This window comes from Nelusetta ayraudi, unplaced genomic scaffold (genome assembly GCF_046127955.1).
Source record: "Nelusetta ayraudi isolate G7.1 ecotype Tasmania unplaced genomic scaffold, CSIRO-AGI_Nayr_v1 ptg000019l, whole genome shotgun sequence".
Classification (NCBI taxonomy): domain Eukaryota; kingdom Metazoa; phylum Chordata; class Actinopteri; order Tetraodontiformes; family Monacanthidae; genus Nelusetta; species Nelusetta ayraudi.
The window spans coordinates 6812518-6831985 of NW_027466069.1; the positions used below are offsets into that span (position 1 = coordinate 6812518).

The window sequence follows — 19468 nt, forward strand, 5'->3', positions numbered from 1 at the left end:
GTTCATGCCACTTTATAGAAAAACAGGGTCACCACTACCACCATCACCACCACCACCACTAGTCTGTGGCTGAGGCTTTTATTTTGAAGTGGCGCGTCGCGAGCTCTCCGGGCACGGGAGGGAGGGAGGGAGAGAGAGAGAGAGAGAGAGAGAGAGAGTGAGTGTGTGTAACGGGCAGAGGTGTATCGCTCGGTAACGTTACGACTAAACTAGCCGCTGCGACTATGAGAGGAGACAAGTTGACAGGCTGAGCCACGCAGGGCGGCAGCCTTCGTCTCTTTGGAAGGGGAACCATCAAGACAGCGCTCCAGGTTGGACCGTCGTAAAGCCGCGGGACGGTCATCGGACATCAGTGTGTTTTTTCTTCTTCTTTCTTCTTCTTCTTCTTCCCGGGGACACCGAGCAGCAGCGGCGGCGGCGGCAGCAGCAGTGTGTGGCGGTGTGCTGGTGCTCCTGGCGCTGCTAGCCAAACATGAACAAGAACCACCGAGTGCCGAGCAACCGATCTCTGAGTGCCGTGGAGGTGAAGAGCAAGGTACGTAGCGAGACCCCCACCCTCCCCGCATCTCTCCGCCTGCCACCGAGGCTAATTTCTGTAGCTTTGCTAAGTGGCTTCACGTCCCAAGTTTTAAGGCGCTTTCACGGGGCTAAAGCCGAGGGACTAGTTTTTACACACACTGGTTTGTGTTCGTTACCTTTTGGCGAAGCTCGTCGCACTGAGTGAGAACTTGAATCCTGCCCTCCCCCGGCGTCTCGGTCGTGCCGCTAAGTTTGACAGCTAGCCGGTAAGTTTTGTTTCTTTTGGAAGGTGGAGGTACAACGTCAGCCGCTGTCACTTGTCACGGCGTCCTCCTCCGCCGCTCCGCGTCTTCGGTCGTTTAACTCCCGAGTCCCCCCCCCCCCGACCGGAAGTTGCGGTTCGACACGACCACCCTGCGTCACAAATACGACGCTCGGCTGGACCCTCACAAAGTGAGACAGTACGACGCGTCAAGTAGCGGCCCGTGAGGCAGGTGTAATACGGTCTGTGACAGGCCTCGGCTCCTTCCGCCTGAAGGTTACTCGCCATTCAGGTGATTATTTACATACACACATACGCGCTGGAAATTAGATCTTTGTAGCTGTTTCTCCGGCCTAAAACGAGTTGGTTTAGGTGCAGACACTGACAAACAAAAAAGAAAGCGTAACAAAAGTCCACTGAGTTCCTTCTGACGCTTTTGTATACAGGTCAAAGTTGTATCTAGGACCAGAATCCATCTTTGTGAGATGAAAGTGCTGGCTAAAACACACTGAGAACTGGCACCCTGCCCTGTGTGATGTCACGCAGGGCACATACTACATTCGCTACGTTTGTGTGACCATTGCCTACGTCAGGTGTCGGCTCCGCCCTGTGAAACCGCCTCGTCACAGTGACCTTCCAAAGTGTCCAACAATGTACTGCGTGTGTCTCATAATTTGTAGGATTGTCAATAAAGCTACCTTGGACCTTGAACCTTTAACAAAGCGTCAGTGGAGGCTGTGAACAGAGGGCTAAGTTGGATGTTTTGTTTTTGGGTCGTTTAATCATATCGGGCTGTCCCGTATGAGTCATGATGAAAAATAAATGTTAAAAAAAAGTGTCGGAACGAGTGCAATATGGGACCGTGAATGTGGACATGACAGTTGAACACAATAGGTGGAAATACAATTTTACTACGTTTCAATGCAGGTGTGTAGTGGCTCCTCCCTTTCCCTCCGACTCACTGAAGTTGTGAGATTTATTTCTGAGTTGTTTTCAAGTGTGTCCCTCTGACGCCCTGTTGACTCCCGGAACCCCAATCGAATGCCCCTCTGCTTTGTATTAATGAATGAGATGATTAGTGGCCGGCTTGGCAGAGATCATCACTTTTTATCAGTGCCGGGCAACCGTAACCACAACACCTTGTGCCGCTCATCAACACGGCCGATGGGAACGCGCCACTCCGTCCTGACTAAACTTGTCCCAGATGCTTTTCTTTCGACATCTGCAGTCTTACCATCCAGCCCAGGCTTCAGCCGTCGTTAGTCATAAGCCGGGGATCCCGCGCGTAAAACGGGCAAACGGGCAAACGTGACCTGCATTGCGGCAAAGAAGAGTGTTTTAAAGTCTTGTGTGCTGTCTGAGGTGAAAAACACAGAGACGTGTTGCACTGATGATTTATAAAACCTTGCTTATCCGTCCTCTGCGCAATTGACTTGTCTTCTGCGCATCTGCTCTTGTTTGTTTGTTTGTTTGTTTGTTTGTATATCAATTCACTTGAAATGTGTCTCGTAATTACTGTAATGAATGTATAGTTTATTCTTTGTATTCTTTGCTGCAACAGCGTAGTTTCCCAATTTGGGATCAATAAAGTACATCAATTCTGCTCTGTCCTATTAGAGACATGACAAAAGTCGCCATCAATAATTCACAGCATGTGGTCTGCTAGCTGGTCCGTGCGGTCGACGGCCTGCACCGGATCGCTCGCTGCTCCCTAAATGCAGCAGAGCAAACGCGTTGTGCTACGTCTTCTCGGACTCTCACCCTCACTCCCGCCTTGTCGGCTCACGCGCTCTTGTCCTCGTGTGTGTGTGTGTGTGTGTGTGTGTGTGTGTGTGTGTGTGTGTGTGTGTGTGTGTGTGTCTCAGTTTGGCGCCGAGTTTCGCCGGTTCTCGTTGGATCGGTCCAAGCCGGGCCGCTTCGATGAGTTCTACGGGCTCCTGCAGCACGTCCACCGCATCCCCAACGTGGAGCTGCTGGTGGGCTACGCCGACGTGCACGGCGACCTGCTGCCCATCAACAACGATGACAACTACCACAAGGCCATCTCCACCGCCAGCCCGCTGCTCAGGCTCTTCCTGCAGAGGAAAGGTAAGGCGCCCCCCCAGCCAGGTCGTGTGTTTGTTCTATTGCACGTGTATGTTTTTCCCTGAAGAGCCTGTTTGTTAGGTTTGGACAGGTCGACGTGGAAGTGTTGGGACAGGGTAGGATAGGGTTGCTGAGCTGTAAAGCCCTCGAGTGCTATTTTTTTTTTTCTCCCCCGTCTAGACCAGGCATTGGCAAACTACGGCCCCGGGGACCATATGTGGCCCGTTAAGCTTTTTAATCCGGCCGGCCAAACTAGAAGAAATTATATTAATAATAAGTGAGTAATATATATGGCTGTGTTTCATCAATTCTTTCAGCGTTTTAAGAGTCATTTCAATCAAGAGCTAAATGCTGTGCGGCTTCAAAGACACTTATTTTGTTGAAACTTTGCTTTTTCTCATTTTCAATTGCCATTAAAGCACGTTTTCTACATATCCCATAATATATTTTACCTCTCCTATGAGGTGGACCACTAAAATACTCCATGCATCTGCTCCTGCTCCAGCGCACTCTGTCAAATATTAGAACCCATTGTGGCCCCACCGGTCAAAAAGTTTGTTTTAGACGGCGCTAAAATATGATTTTTTTAAAAAAAAAATTTTTCATCCAAAGCGACGGAGAAGTCCCCCCCCTCGTTCTGTCTCCGAAAGGGCAGCGTGAAACAAAAGCTGGAGGCAAACACAGAAGTGGATAAAGGGCAGACGGGAACTGGCCGGCCTGCCAGTTCCTCATGTTGCCGCTAATAGCTGATTGTTTGCTTCGCCGCTGATTCTTTGGGAGGGGCTTCCCCCCGGCCGGCCAAGTTAAATGGAGGGAAGACCCCCCGCGGGGGGTCCGGCCTAGCCTGGACCAGGCCCAGGCCCAGGGTCGGCCGAGGGCGGGGCTCTGTTGTGTTTAAGCTGTCTTGCTGTGCCATATGACCCTATAGGAGCTTAGCCACTTTGTCAGGAGGAGATTAGCAGGGTCACCGTGCAGCGCCGCGCCGCGTTTCATTTACACGCCGACCGCACGCTGGGCTGTCGCCGGTAAACACAAGAGGGACGCACGCATTGCACGCACGCATTGCACGCACGAGTGCCTCGCGTCGCACGCAGCCCGCTTTTTTAGGAAGAGCAACACAAGGCCGGCAGACAAACACACGCACGCATTCACTAATGCAGCCACAACTCCCTGCAGGGCCTCGAGTCCTCCGCCTCCTCCGCCTCCTCCTCCTCTTCCTGGATCCCCCCACCACACCCCCACCTCAGTGCTAAGCTCCGGTCCGACTCGGCTCTTGCAGTTTGCAGATGCTGCAGTTTGGCAGCTTATAGATAATTTATCGCCCACCAGCAGACTCCAGTGATGATCGGACGGCGTATGAAAGTTGTCTCCCCGTTGCTGTCGTGGTTGTTGATGATGCAAATATCAAATCTTTCCGTTCTGCCGCCAGCATGAGGAGAACTGGAATTACCCGAGCATTGTTTTATTTGTTTGATGATGGAAGAGTAGTCGTATATATATATATGTGTGTGTCTGTGTGTGTCTGTGTGTGTGTGTGGGGCGGGGGGAGGCGTTTGAGAGCTACCTGGAGTATTCATTGTGTTCTGGCTGCAAAACCCTCTGCAAAGGGAGATTTGTCACTTTGACTGGACGGCTGGTAGAAACAAAAGACATTCAATCAAGACCGAATTATTGCTTAGTCCGATTAGGCTCTTGCATGTAAACGCACCGATTGTTGCGAATCGATGGATTACAAAAAAAAAGTGTCTTAACCAGTAACATCAGTGTGTCTGGTTCCTGTCGGTGAGATGAGGAAAAACGTCCCCGTCCTTCACCCTTTCTGCTGACTCTCCTGGAAATCGGCAGCTGGTGATGTCACAAAGGGCACGACCCTATCCATCCATCGGTGCCGCCTTGTTTATATGACTCAACCCAAAAAGACGCCGAAGCTCTGACAGGTCCCGTCAACGTGAGCTGGAGGCTGCTGCAAACAGAGGGCTAAACAACTCTCGGAAATGGAGAGGTTGTGTTTTTGGATACCCGCTGAGTGCGAGAGGCGTGTGTGTTCTGCCGTGAGGTGAGTTGGGTGGCGGCCTTTCATCCATTCATCGTGGGCCAGATGGTTTGACGGACGCCGGCCTCTGTCTGTCTGTCTGTGTGTGTGTTGCATAATGACAACATTGTTGTGTTGCCACTGCCTCGCCGGCCGGCCGTCACTGTCACCACATTGTTTCCCCTGCTGGGAGAATGGCCTTGTGTGTGTGTGTGTGTGTGTGTGTGTGGTGTGTGTGTGTGTGTGTGTGTGTGTGTGTGTGTGTGTGTGTGTGTGTGTGTGTGTGTGTGTGTGTGTGTGGAGTCCAGGCATTTTTAAAATGGCTCGACCACAAACCCGAACCACAGACTGGCCCCTCTGCCCCTCTGCCCCTCCCCCGCCGCACCCTGCCATCTGTGATCCGTGTGTGGATGACCGCCGAGCCGCCGGAGAGGTGACCACTGTTGACTGGTTGCCATGGCGCCGCCGCCGGAGGGGGGGGCGGGGGGGGGGAGCTGTTCACAGGTAGATTAGCGGCGAGTCTCTTCAGAGCTTGGCAAGCTCCTGCAAGGGAGGAGGGGGGCAAGGCAGGCGTTGGGGGCTGGTTGCTTCTTTTAAATTTGCCTTCATTCATCGTGGAGTCTCGGCCGCTTGACTTCAATTCTTTGCGAAGCTCTAGCGAGCTACGCGGTCGTCCGCGTCCTGCCGGAAGCTCCTCGACTCTCTCCCGTGATTGATGATGCGATCCATTACCGCGCCGAGTAACTGGGGTGATGGTCCAGCAGAGTGCTGCAGGCGCCTCTTGTAAAAAGCTTCACCCACTGCCGTCGAGGGAGCGGTCGCATCGGGTCGACGGTCGAGCCGGTCGGAGGAGGAGGAGGAGGAGCCGAGCTCCAAATGTTTCTGTGCCAAACGCATAAAACTGCGACGGATCAAATCAGCCGACGGGTTCTCATCTGGGGAACTTGTTTTCTTCGTTCCGTGTCTCCAGTGCCGCTGTGGAAGAGATCGGCCGTATTTAGCCCTTTGTTTGCAGCCTCCAGCTGGGTCAGTTTTTTTTTGCGTGTTTAGAAAGGGCACAAAAAGGCGAGGACAGTGTGAGACCACGGAGCCACCGACGAGGGTGGGTGAATGTGCACTTTGTGACATCACAAGGGGCCAACGTTCACTCTTATAGGCTGTCTGCTGACAGGATAGGAAGGAAGAGAGTTCTTAAGAAGAAGAAGAAAAAAATCCCACATTGGGGAACTTTGCATACTTACAGCAACAATACAATAGAAAAGAATGGAGATTATATAGACTAAAAAGAAATAAAGAAATCAAATAAAAATATTTGTAGGCAACAGGGAACAAACAAGATATTTATGGACAGTTGGATTATTTTACAAATTATGAACATAATATTGACATATACATGTTTTATTGCACCTTTATAAAACGTAAGTGTGTGAGAAGGGGATTTTACTGAGTGCAGTTGTACAGCCTAACCTGCGCAAGGTGCAGAGACATAGTTTTATTCACCAAAACCTCCGGGGCAAATTCTTTGTTCGTCCTCAAGATGAAACGATCATTTGGTCTCCGACCCGTGAAAGACATTTTGAATAATGTCTCTTCAGCTGTTCTCGGTTTGAACGACGTCATGTTTGCCGTGTCCGTCATCCGGAACCTTTCTTTGCGCTCGACTTAAAACAACACAACTCAGACTTGACGGCCTGTCGTCGGCTCGACTGTTACGGTTTCTCTCCCTTCACACCGTCGCCTCTTTCAGGGGGTGAGTTTGTTTTGCTCTCCTCTGATTTCAGCTCTGAGCGGCCGAGGGAGACCGAGGTACCGGAGAGGGACAGGAATGCCCGTATTTGCTTATCCCGGCCGGCTCTGGCTCGGTAATTAGTTACCAGTGTGTGAGTCACCGCGGCATGAGAACGGCAAAAAAAAAAAGAAAGAAAGAAAACGCACAGTGCGAAAGTACATCGGGGCCAAAGTTTATCCGCCCACAAACAAGCTTTAGCAGGGATAACAGCACCACGGGTCACCACCAGGTGATCACAGCCAGGGGGGGGTCACAGCCGGTGTCGGTATGGGCCGAATTGAGCCGACTGGAGGTGTCGGAGCACGCTCAGAACCGTCCAGAGCCTTCTTGTCCCTTCCCTTCCCTTCACTGTGCCGACTCCGACGTCACTGCACGGACGGCCATCGCTTGTCCATCGATGAACCTGGTGCAGCGGCCAATTCTGGGTTCTGAGATCATTGACGTGGTGCTGATCACAAAACCAGATGTGAAGTTCTGCGGATCTTTACAACTTCTCTGGCGTTTTGAAAGAGGACGCTGCGCTGCTCAATGGAAATGGGGAAAAAAAGCGTTATTACTAAAATTTTGAATAAGTGCAATTGCGATTTACTGGTTTTTCCATTAAATTCTCGGAAGTGAACCGGTCACGTGACCCCGTACGCCAGTGTTTCCATGGCACTTTTGCGATAAACCCATCTATCGATATACCTAAAAACCACCTCACGAGAGCGTCAAAACTTTTTAGCGATATTTGAGAGGTTTTTCCGAAGTTTAGCTGTTTTCATTACCAGTTTTTTATTGCGATATTTAGGTTTTGCGCAAGTCTACAGGTAATGGAAACACAGCTACTGTGACCTCTCCTGGGTCCCTGCACTCTGCGTTCTCTGTACCTAGCGTGCAGAGAGCGCTGCGCCACTGCCACCGCCAACCGGGGAAACGCGACACGACGGGACGAGCGTAGCGGCGGCGAGGAACAAGGACGGAGCGGAACAGACGGAGCAGAAAATGTCTGAATGAGCCGCGATGCCACTACTTGTCTGTGTTTTGTGTGTGGAAGGCGAGATTTCGGCTGCAAGCTCGAGATGAAAAGATTAAAGAGAAGGAGGGAGGTAGGGAGGGAGGGACGGAGAGAGAGAGAGCTGGCAGGTGCAGCGGATTCCATTTTCCCCCTCAAGTCGAACACAGGAAGGAGCGGTTTGGGAGAACCGTCTGGGAAAATATCAGGCCTGCCCTCCGGCCCACCGCGCATTATTTTTATTGCGGCCGATTATTAGCCGGGATGCTGAATAGCAGGGAGAGAGTCGGCCTGCGACGGAGGAGGAGGAGGAGGAGGAGGAGGAGGAGGAGGAGGAGGAGGAGGAGGAGGAGGAAGAAGGAGGAATGTGTGGAGGAGGGAAACATCTTAGGGCCCCGATCGGAGCGACGGAGGGATGAAAGTGAGAGGGAGTGAAGAGAGTTAGATTGGGGGAGTGATGTAGAGGGCTTTGTTTAGGCAGGGCTTGTAATTAGAGATGGAGGGGGAGGAGGGGAGTGAGGGAGAGAGGAGAGGAGAGGGGAGGGCACCGGGAGTAGTGTAAGTGTGACAGGAATGCAACGGGAGAGAGAGAGAGAGAGGAGGATAGAGGGAATGGTATTAGCGCAGGAGGAATGCAGAGAGAGAGAGAGAGAGAGGCCCGAGCTGGGGAGGGCCGAGCGAGAGAGAAAGAAAGAGAGAGAGAGGAGGGCATTCTGGGTGGAATGTGGCCGGGCCTCTGATCACGTCTGCTGGCCAGATTAGACGGGACAGCGGGACCGCCGGACCGGACCGGACCTCTTGGACTCACAGCTTAGAGGCCAGGAGGGAGGGGAGGGGTGAGGTGGGGTGAGGGGTGGAGGAGGAGGAAAGAAGTGAAGGAGAAGCTGGAAGCAGCAACAGGAGGAGGAGTCCAGCAGGGGGCGGAGCCTCGGCCGGCCGAGTGGAAGGCAGTGGATGGGTGATGGACGAGAGGAGGAGCAGTGAGGGATGGACAGATAGATGGATGGATGGATGGATGGATGGATGGATGCTGAGATCAGACAGAAAGAAGGACGCTCAGGCTTCCGTGATGATGATGACGATGATGACGATGACGATGATGATGATGATGATGATGTGCACTTGGAAGCGATGTGACAGCTTCGGCGTGCCCATGATCTTGTCGCCTCGGACGCCCTCCGATAAGGCCGGAGCCAAACGGCCGGAGCCAAACTGGCAGCGGGAAGATCTGATTGGTCCTCCTCCACTGTGACTGACAGGTCGCCCATCCAACCCCAGTCGACCGCTTTTCCCTTTTTCCTTTATTCGCACTGACGCGAAAAAAAAATAAAATCAGTGAATCGATGATGATTCCAGCTGGCGTGCCGGGAACAGGAACCAGCGGCACGTGTCAGGGGCGTGGTCGAACCCGGGTGCGACTGGTGTCAGGTGAATGTGTGACTCAGTTAAACTTTGAGCCCATCATAAACAGGTGTTGTCCTGTAGGAGGAATCCTTCTGCATTCCAACAATAAGGCCTGTTTTTTTTAGGTGTGTGTGTGTGTGTGTGTGTGTGTGTGTGTGTGTGTGTGTGTGTGTGTGTGTGTGTGTGTGTGTGTGTGTGTGTGTGTGTGTGTGTGTTATATATATGACTCATGACTTCAAAGCAGCAAAAACCCATTAATAACCTATGAGTTGTGCTTGACAGTTTTATAGCAGATTCATTATTAGTTTTCCCTCAACTCTTAATTGGACCAGATTCTTTCTGGAGATCTTGATGTGAGATGCGATAAGCCACATCCTGGATCAGCGCTGGCCGGCCCGCCCGCCCGCCGAGGAGCCGCTGCAGGCTCCGACTCGTTCGGCGCGTCGCAGCAGTCGGCTCCTCAGTGGCAGCCGTAATAACGGCAGACAACGAGAACGAAGTCCAAGAGTTTTGGCCCGAAGGTTCCTGAGAGTTCCCGAGAGTGTGACGGCGTTTGTGAGGCCGGGAGGGACCGACAGTGGAGGCGGAGGAGGGAGGAGGAGGAGGAGGAGGAGGAGGAGGAGGAGGTAGCAGAGCTGTCAGCACCAAGACCTTACTGGAACCGCTCACGTCAGCGATTCGATCAAATACAAATCAGAATTGACTGTTGAAATGCAGTCAGTCAACATTTCATGGGGGGGGGGGGGGGGGGGGGGGGAGTTCACAAATATGAGATACAAAAAGAAAAAAAGAAATGAAAGTGTGCATTGTCTGGGATTTCTTAAGTCAACTTGTTCTGCAGTCTGTGAGCGCTCTGAATCTCTCCGTCCTTTTCTTAACCTTTCTAATTATTCGAGCAAATAAACACAAGTGGAGCAGTGAGCGGCGGAAGTTAGCGTCTTCTTGATCAAACACGAACCTGCAACACTTTTGCACTCTTTTAAAAAAAAAAATAAATCAATAAAAAATTCTACTTTATGTTTTCAGAAGTGAGTTCAGTCAAAATCCAAAATAAATCAGGCCCATCGATCAATCAGCTGGTGCAGGACCCAAACTGCTGAAGCTCTGCCTGCACGTGCACCTTTTCCATGTTTTTTTTTTTTTCTTTTTTTCTCGGGGGGGGGGGGGGAAGGGGGTTGAATACCCCCTTACCCTCCTCTTGTACCCTACCCCCCTCCACCAGGTCCTCTGACCTGCTTATCGGCAGCCTGAAGGAAGCAGCTATCGGGGCCTGTGGCGGCGAGGTATGCCGGCCACGCCAGGAATAGTGAGCCTGCCTGCGGGAGTTTGCAAACTTTTTCTTATCTCTCTCTCTCTCTCTCTCTCTCTTTTCCGATCTGCTTTGCATTCTGCCTGTTTCCAATTCTTTTCTCTTCTTTGTTGCTTCACCACCAGCCCTGTTTTATCTCATCCCTACTCTCTCTCTCTCTCTCTCTCTCTCTCTCTCTCTCTCTCTCTCTCTCTCTCTCTCTCTCTCCCTCTCTCTTCCTCCACCCAGGCAGGGTATGTGTGTGTGTGTGTGTGTGTGTGTGTGTGTGTGTGTGTGTGCGCGCAGTCCGGTGTCAGGAACGCCGCGGCACCAGCTGCGTGCTGGAAATCCCGGCTTGTCATCAACAAAATCTGACTGTTTCCAGAAACCTTGAGCAGCTTGTGGCTGTGTGTTTTATTTTTTTTTGCTCCCCCTCTAATCCTTTTTCACATCCTTGAGAAATGCTGAGTTGTGTCGTGAACGCCGCTCACTGTGCAGCTAAGAGGCTTTTTTTTGTAATTTCTTTCACCTCGGCACAAAGGTGATGGCCGGGTCTATGTTTAGACTCAACCTCGAGTGAACTAACTGACGACTGCTGGGTTAAAAATCTTTTTCTTTTTCTTTTTTTTTTTTTTCAAAGCCCTCCTCCTCCTCCTCCTCCTCCTCCCCCTCCTTCTTGTTGTTGGCCTCGGGTCATGTGACCACAGTGTAGCGTTTCCCTGATGGCACAGCCTCGGCCGCCGCCCAGTAGCTACCAGGAAGTAGCAGGTTGCTGCCGCCGGCGCTGCGGGTCAGGTGTCGCCGGCGCCGGGAACAAAAGCGTGACATGTACACCCGCGCGGCGGTGAAGGGGTGGGCGGGGCCTCGGAGGGCCTCCGTCACCTCCTGTGCCTCAGCTGTTGGAAACGAGTGAAATGGCAAGATTTGATCTGAGATGTAGGACTGTGAGGGTTGGAGTTCTTCTTCGTACCGTTATCGCGCTGTCATCAGTAGCTGCGTTTCCGTCACCCCTAGAATTGCGCAAATCCTAAATATCGCGATAAAAAAAAAAACTGGTCATGGAAACACCGAAACTTCGAAAAAACCTCTCACACATGGGTAAAAGGTTTCGACGCTCTCATGAGGTGGTTTTTCAGACGTATCGACATCGAGGTTTATCGCAAAAGCAGATCGCAGTTGCACTCTGTTGAAATTTTAGAAATATCGCTTTTATTTTTTAATTTCCTCTTAAAGTCACACACGATGAACTCAGTGTGATCTCTGAGGTTGTTGTTTTGGCGGGTTGTGTGTGTGTGTGTGTGTGTGTGTGTGTGTGTGTGTGTGTGTGTGTGTGTGTGTGTGTGTGTGTGTGTGCGCACGCTGATGCTGGTGCCTTTATTTTGAAATCTCTGATCCAGATCTGTGATGGACTGTAGCTGGAGGGACTTACTTTCTCCAGACACCTCATCTACTGCAGTGCGGGCAGACGGTGTACAGGTCGCAGCAGCAGTGTCGGCTCACCCCGGGCGCGTGTTGCTTTAATTTATTCACGTGTTTATTAATTTATCCCCTCAGATCGACACATTCGAGTATGAACGTCAACTAAACATTTCCCCTGCGCCCCTGCTAATTGTTATCCATCCATCCATTGATTCTTAATACCCGCCGGCTGGAATCGAACCCACGACCTTCTTGCTTTGAGGCGCGCTAATTAATATTTATCCATTCATTATTATTCCTGGTCTTCATTTAAATGCCGCTGAAGGACAGTCGGATTATTTTTTTTTATACCCCGGCTACATCTCAGTGGCAGTGATTGCAGTTTCCCGCCATGGTGTCACTCAGTCCGATCCGACTGCGCTGCCTCTCCCTCGGCCCGCCAAGAGCTGCGTTTCAGCTAATGCTCGGCGCCGCCCCACTGGCTTCCTGTCCTGAGGATGGAGATGCATTAGCCCTTCACTCTGTGTGTGTGTGTGTGTGTGTGTGTGTGTGTGTGTGTGTGTGTGTGTGTGTCCTCGATATGAAGTTGTGCGTCGTCTGTGTAGCGTTTTTTTTCTCTTTCTCTCACTCTCTCTCTTTGTCTCTTTCTCTCTCTCTCTCTCTCCTCCGCCGCTCGGCCCTCTTTGCTCCTCGCTCCCTCCGCTCAGAAGGGGGGACTGAATAGCCGCGCTGCTTCATCTGCACCGAGCCGAGGCCGAGCGCACGGCCGGGGGATTAGCTTCTCCTAGCTGGGGCTTGTGAACTGTGCCTGAGGGACGGCCGCGACACACACACACACATACACACACACACGCACACACACAGCTGCGTTAGTGTCAGGAGCAGGGGCTGTGGATGTGTGGATAAGTCTGGATCAAGGGTGGGCAAACTTTTGGACTGGTGGAGCCACAATGGGTTCTGAAATTTGACAGGGGCACCGGAGTGAGTGTTTTGGTGACCCATCCTATACTAGAAAATTTAGCTCTTTATTGAAATCACTCTTGAAACACTAAAAAAAACGGATGAAATACAGTTATTTTCTTACTTAACTCACTTTTAATATAATTTCTTGAAGTTCAGCGGGCCGGATTAAAAATCTTAACGGGCCTCATATGGTCCCCGTGCCGTAGTTTGCCCACGCCTGGCCTCGTGCGTCTTTCTTCTTGATGCTGTTGTCGATTTTCTTCCAGGACTTTGTGCACTTTCCAACTTCTGAAATGTTCCAGGTTTTTTTTTTTTTTTTATCATCCATTTTCATACTTAAAAAAATAAATAAATAAATAAAAAAGAAGAGCCCGCGGCAGAGGTCCAGTTTTTATTGACCCACCCTGGAATGATATCTCCTCCGGTCCGGTGCGGCCTGACCCTCCTCCTCCTCCTCCTCCTCCTCCTCCTCTGCTGCTCCACCCTGGGCAGAGTGAACCAGGAGGACGTGACTGTGCTGTGACATAATCTGGGCTTATTGTCTCAGACCCGGCAGCTCCTCCGAGCCACGGAAGACGCAAAACAGCTGTTTTTCGCAGACTGTGTAATACCGTCTGGGTCTGCCCGGAGTGACTCGTGGCTGTAACTACCCGGCCGTGCCGAGGGGTCGGCGGCGGCGCTGCTGCAGGCGCCACATGACAGAGGTGTGAGCGGTGGAAGTGGCGGCTAACAAGCTAACGCCAAACCATCAACAAAAACTCAGAGTCTGTCGACTCGGGCGGCGAAAGCAGCTGCTAGGAACCAGCCAGTGGGTTCGGTGGCCTCCTCTCAGATTTCTCCATCTCCCACCCACATAGCTCGAATTTTTCCACTGTGAATCATTAGCCAGCGCTAAACCAGCTGCATACCTGCCGGCCCTGCCCAGCGCCGCCCGTGTCTGAGCCACCGGACCGACCCAGAGGCCAGAAAACATCCAGAAGCCCAGAGGTCCAGCTAGACACATCTTCGCTCTGGTAGCCGCCGTGACCTCAGGGTGCCAACTGGCGCCGCCGCGGCCGAGTTTCTGTGAAAACGTTCACGCTTTCGCTTCGTCTAGTTTAGAAACCGGCGCCTCTGCCTTTGATCCTCCTGTGCAAATAAAAAGGGCGAAGAAATAAAGAAAAGTTGGTTTGTGAGAGAGAGTGTGTGTGTGTGTGTGTGTGTGTGTGTGTGTGTGTGTGTGTGTGTGTGTGTGTGTGTGTGTGTGTGTGTGTGTGTGTGTGTGTGTGTGTCGGGTGCTGCCTTTAGGCCCTTCTGCAGCCAATTAGAATGAGTTCATTACCGCCGCGCACTAATCAGCTGTGCGGGGTTTTAATCTCCTGTTTGGTGAATCTCTGCGTTTCTGCCGCTAATTAGCCGAGACCCGACGACGAGCTCCTCGCTTCTCCGTGGATGCGGTCTTCTGGCAGATGGTGTGTATGTACACGTGTGTGTGTGTGTGCCTGTCTCTGTGTGCGTGTGTTTTGGATGGGCTCTTTGCTTGGCCCTTTTTTTTTTGTTGCAAGAAGCCACTCTGTCTCTGCAGCACTTCCTGTGAGGCAAGAGGCTTTCAGGAAGTCGTCGCCTTCAAAAAGAAGACGGCAGAAACGTGTGTGTGTGTGTGTGTGTGTGTGTGTGTGTGTGTGTGTGTGTGTGTGTGTGTGTGTGTGTGTGTGTGTGTGTGGAAGCAGCGACCCCCCCATAGCCCCCTGCGCCTCATGGGAAGTGAAAGGCGAGACTTCCCCTCTTCCCCGGGACAGACGAGCCTTTGTTTTTGGCTCCTAGGATGGCGAGGGCAGCGAGAGGGAGGCGGGCGCACCTGAACCTGAGAGCCTCGGCCCTCATCGGCCGGCCGAGGGGACGCTTTCCAAGATTAGACGTCCGCCCAGTGAAGGAAGAGGAGGAGGAGGAGGAGGAGGAGGCTGTGAGGAGGAGGGGGGGGCAGAGTTTTATTTATAGCCCGCTCTTCATCTTGAAAGCAGTCTGCAGCCTGCCGCCGAGGTGGAAGACAAGAGAGGCCTCGACGATGAAAAGGCTTAAAAATAACACCAGCGGCTGTCAAAAAATAACGCCGTTGTGTCGCAGGGAAAAAAAAAAAGTGAAACAACAACAGTTTCACGTGCGTTAATGTTTAGCTGCCTTTACGGTTTCTCTTTTGCTGCTGGTTAACCATTGCGGTGGGGCCAAAGTTCCAGGTCCGCCCTGGTTCTCCCGCTGCTATCAGACACGTGAGGGGGGGGGGGGGTTAAAGTCTGAGACCTGGAGGAAGGTTCATCACGCCGCCTCTTGAAGTGGTGTCCGCGGCCGGGGACGCTGCTCCAGCCGCCGCCGCCGCTCTGAAGTCGAACTGTGGGAACGCAGCAGTCGATCGGTCACAGAATGGCAAATGATTTTTTGCAAGGAATCAAAGAGAAAAATAAAAAAAAAAAACGTTTGTGACGCCAAACAAACAAACAAAGCGAACATAATTCTACGAAATTTTCCGAGAATTAATAACACTAATATAACTAATGCGCTTCACGCCGTACAATGGAAAAACCTGCAAATCGCATTTGCACTTTGCGAAAAACTGTGATGGAAACGCGGCTAATGAGTTGAGTTGAGAGAGAGGCTGCGGGCTGAGAGCCGCCACACAAAACTAAACCTGCCTCTGATGCAACAGAGTGTCATCATAACGTGTCGGTGCGTTAACCCACTGCAGCTTTTCATTAACCCGCGTCCTCATTTTTCTCCCTCTGCTACTTCTCCCCCCCCCCTCTCTCTCTCTCTCCCTGCCTCGTCGCAGAGGAGGCCGACTACGCGGCGTTCGGCACCGACTCGCTGACCAGGAGGAAGAACACGGTGCTGTCGGCGGTGCTGCTGCGGCCCGACGCCAACCGCAAGAAGCCGCCAGTCATCATCAGCCTGCCGCGGGACTTCCGGCCCGTCTCGTCCATCATCGACGTGGACATCCTGCCCGAGACGCACCGCCGCGTGCGCCTCTACAAGCACGGCCAGGAGAAGCCGCTGGGCTTCTACATCCGCGACGGCTCCAGCGTGCGGGTGACGGCGCAGGGCCTGGAGAAGGTGCCGGGCATCTTCATCTCCCGCATGGTGCCGGGCGGCCTGGCCGAGAGCACGGGCCTGCTGGCCGTCAACGACGAGGTGCTGGAGGTCAACGGCATCGAGGTGGCGGGCAAGTCGCTGGACCAGGTGACGGACATGATGATCGCCAACAGCCACAACCTCATCATCACCGTCAAGCCGGCCAACCAGAGGAACAATGTGGTCCGCGGAGGCGGAGGAGGCGGGACGGCGTCCGGCAGCTCGGGACGCTCGTCGGACAGCGGCGCCAGCTACTACGGCTACGGCAGCGGCGGTGGAGGGGGAGGGGGAGGCCGCGCCGCCCCCCTCCCCCTCCCCTCCTCCTCCGCCGCCTCCTCGGCGACGCCCTCGCACATCATCCAGAACTTCCCGCTGGGCGCCGAGCTGGAGAGCGACGAGGACGACGAGGACCTGGTGATCGAGGCGGGCGGCGAGGCCGAGCCCATCCGCCGGGCGCCGTCGCTGCCGCGCTACGAGCCGCACCTCGACCTCCGCCGGGGCCCCTCCCCCGCCAACGGTGCCCTGCCTGCCAGCGGCAGCGGCGGCTCGCTGAGCAGCGGCCTGCCCGCCTCCGCCACGCCGTCGCCGGACAAGGCCGCCGAGAGGCGGAGCCTGGAGGAGGACGGCACCGTGATCACGCTGTAGCCGCCGCGCCGCTGGACGGGGGCCACCGGGGGGCGGTGTGGGGGGCGGGGTCGCTCGGGGACCCGATCCCACATACTGCCCTCTCAGCGTCACCGAGAGAGGGAGGGGAAGAAAAAGAAAGGCAAAAAAAACAAAAAAACAACCCGAGAAGCACAATGACACACGTCAAACAGCTCCATCCCATAATAATCGCCCTTTTGACATGCGAATGAAACACGCATGTGTGCCATAGCGGTGAGCCTCCCTGGCAGGAAGTGGAAAGAAAGGAAGCGTGTTTTTTTCCTATCCTTCTTTAGAAATAAAAGATTTTTTTTTTTTTAAATAACCACAAAAAATACAATTGTTCCGCTCTCCTTCCACTAGAGGGCAGGCACGAGCACCCGGAACTCCCTCTTCCTGGTTCCCGGCGTGTGAGACGAAGGTTCCTGCCCTGCGCTGGATTTTTAGCTTTCCACACTTGCGACAATCTGCAGCTGCTTTTTTTTTCTTTTCTTTTTTTTAAATTATATATTTTTTTATGCTGCGACACGACCACTAAGACCCCCTTGCCCCTTCCCCCTCCCCCACCAACGCCACAGGTGACCACCCTATGCAGTCCCGACACTGTCCCAGGACTGACCACTGACCACCAGGTGCCACGACCGCGTGACCAAGTTCACCTGCTGTACAGATACTGGATGGTGATGATGATGATGATGATGATGATGATGATGAATGAATCATGGGAGCAACTGTTTGTTTTTTCCATTCTTGTTGTTAGTAGGCCAGGCCGAGTGTTTTATGACCCGAGTTTGACTTTGTGAGTGACTGTGTCAACAGTGAGTCGTCCCATTGAAACTCGCTGCTTTCTTTCGGCCCCTTTATTAAATTTCCTCTCCTGGTTGCAATCAGAGCTGCGCCCCCTGCAGCACGGCCCCAAAATTACAAACCAGTCAATTTGATTCTCTGTTTTTTTTTCCGTCTCTACCTTTTATCTAACCCGCAGCGCCCTGTTCACCTCCCTTTCACTTTCGGCCTGCGGTTTGCCTGAACGCATCCTGAGAATTTTTTCCTCCCTTTGTTCCTGCCCCCCCTCTCCCACCACCACCACCACCTCCGTTTTTTTTTGTTTTTTGTTTTTTTTTAAAACAAAAACTAATGACGCACCCAGGAAGAATGTTTAAAGAAACAGGATGTGTCACGCTTGTTCTGTGACATTATTCTGAGCAAATACAGCCGTTTGGTGGAGAAGGACTTTCTGTATGTGAGAGTGAGCTCTGGTCAAACTGATTCATATTTAAACAAACACATGCAGGTACGCCGGGCACGATCACAAATACGTCCTGTCTGTTTGAGAAAGGCGAGGTCGACCTCGCGCTCGCCGCCGCGTCGTCCTCCTCCAGCGACCTCGATTCAAGATGCTGAGATAAGATGTACTGCAGTTTTAACCTCTTCTCTATTGAAAATGAAAAAAAAGAAAAGCTAAATTACAACCAAATACGTCTTTGAAGCTCCACGGTATTTAGCTCTTTATTGAAATGACTCTGAAAAACACTGAAAAAAATGGATGAAATACGGCAATTTTATGGCTTTCTTGTCGTTAATATTATTTCTTCAAGTCAGGCGGGCCGGATTAAAAAGCTTAATGGGCCGCATCTGGCCCCCGGGCCGTAGCTTGCCCACGCCTGCGTTACAGAGAAGTCACTTCCCCTGCTCAAAATCATATCCATAAAAACAAACACTCCACCCCCACTGAACGAGTCCACTGTGTGCGTGGATGATATTGAACTCACCAAAACACACACACACACACACACACACACACACACACACACACACACACACGTGCCCTTGTAATAAAAAACAATCAAATGAAACACAAAAAAAAAAAAAAAAGCCTTTGCAGCACTTGTTTTTTGTCACTTTGTTTTATGACCTGAATTCCTGCGACGAGCCTTTGGGAAAGCGACTGGAAACAGACACACCGGTCACGTTCTGTGCATCCATGGTTTGTGTTCCGTTCGGTCATTTTTTGGGGTTTTATTTTATTTTGTTGCCTTCCTGTTTTATGGTACACTGAGTGCTGGTCGACCACAGTTTCAGTCCAACGGTACCCTGATTGAAAAGACTTTTGGAAATCAGACGTTAATTTATTTATTTCTTCTTTCTTCCTCCGACTGTAATGCAGGACACTGGGATTGTAACCACACTGTTTATTTATTTTCTTACATTTCATTTGGACTTTCGTATTTTTGTAACTTTTTTTTCATGATTTTCTGTTTTGATTCTCAATCTTTATGTAGATTTATATTTTTTATTTTTTTTGCTCAATAAGAGTTGATTTTATGGTCTTTACTGTTTCAGTAACAGTGCAACATGTGACACTTGTTTTTGTTTATACTGTGAATTATCTGTTTTATTTTTTTTTGTTTGGGAGGAAAACGTTTTATTAGCCTAACCTCAAAACACAAAGCTCTGTGTCCTATATCCTTCTTTTTATTCCCTAAGTGATCAAGCAATTTTTTTTTAAAGGAAGTTATTATTATGTTTGTGGCTTGCCAGATAAATCTTACGGTATAGATTTGTAATGAAGATTGTCAGTATTTTCATATCAATGCTCATATTATATATATAAATAAATAAATAAATATGAATATAGGATGTACATTTTTCTCACTTGTATGTAAATTGTTTTAAAGATCCAACTGGAGTTGTACGAATAAATTGACGTTCAAGTTGTAACCGCTGGAGAAAAATAAACTAATATGTAGCGCCCTGACTTTTTTCCTGTGACGCTTCGTTGCCTGTGCGTGTCCGTGATGGTGATTTGGCGCCCTCTTTTGGACAACTCACGCAGTTTCGCGTGGAATCGCTCGATTTGACGCAAGGCTTAGCACGGAGGGGCGGCTCGGCTTCCGCAACGTCGGCGCTTCCTGCTCTGTTCTCGCGATTCAGTCTCACCACATCGGACTCCGGCGACTTAAACT

General features: G+C 51.5%; 1 protein-coding gene across 1 annotated transcript; it reads left to right on the forward strand.

Annotated features, from left to right (window-relative positions):
• Positions 1-148: 148 nt before the first annotated feature.
• On the forward strand, positions 149-16810 carry pard6b (par-6 partitioning defective 6 homolog beta (C. elegans)). The gene is made up of 3 exons (XM_076026678.1): positions 149-535; positions 2647-2869; positions 15559-16810. Exons 1-3 carry the CDS (start codon positions 473-475, stop codon positions 16500-16502), a joined length of 1230 nt encoding a protein of 409 aa, XP_075882793.1. The 5' UTR covers positions 149-472; the 3' UTR covers positions 16503-16810.
• The last annotated feature ends 2658 nt before the right edge of the window (positions 16811-19468 follow it).

Excerpts from the sequence above, each read along its gene's own strand:
- pard6b (XM_076026678.1), top strand. The coding sequence starts at position 473 with ATGAACAAGAACCACCGAGTGCCGAGCAACCGATCTCTGAGTGCCGTG. Across the intron at positions 536-2,646 it reads CCGTGGAGGTGAAGAGCAAG|TTTGGCGCCGAGTTTCGCCG; the intron begins GTACGTAGCGAG and ends TGTGTGTCTCAG. Across the intron at positions 2,870-15,558 it reads GCTCTTCCTGCAGAGGAAAG|AGGAGGCCGACTACGCGGCG; the intron begins GTAAGGCGCCCC and ends GCCTCGTCGCAG.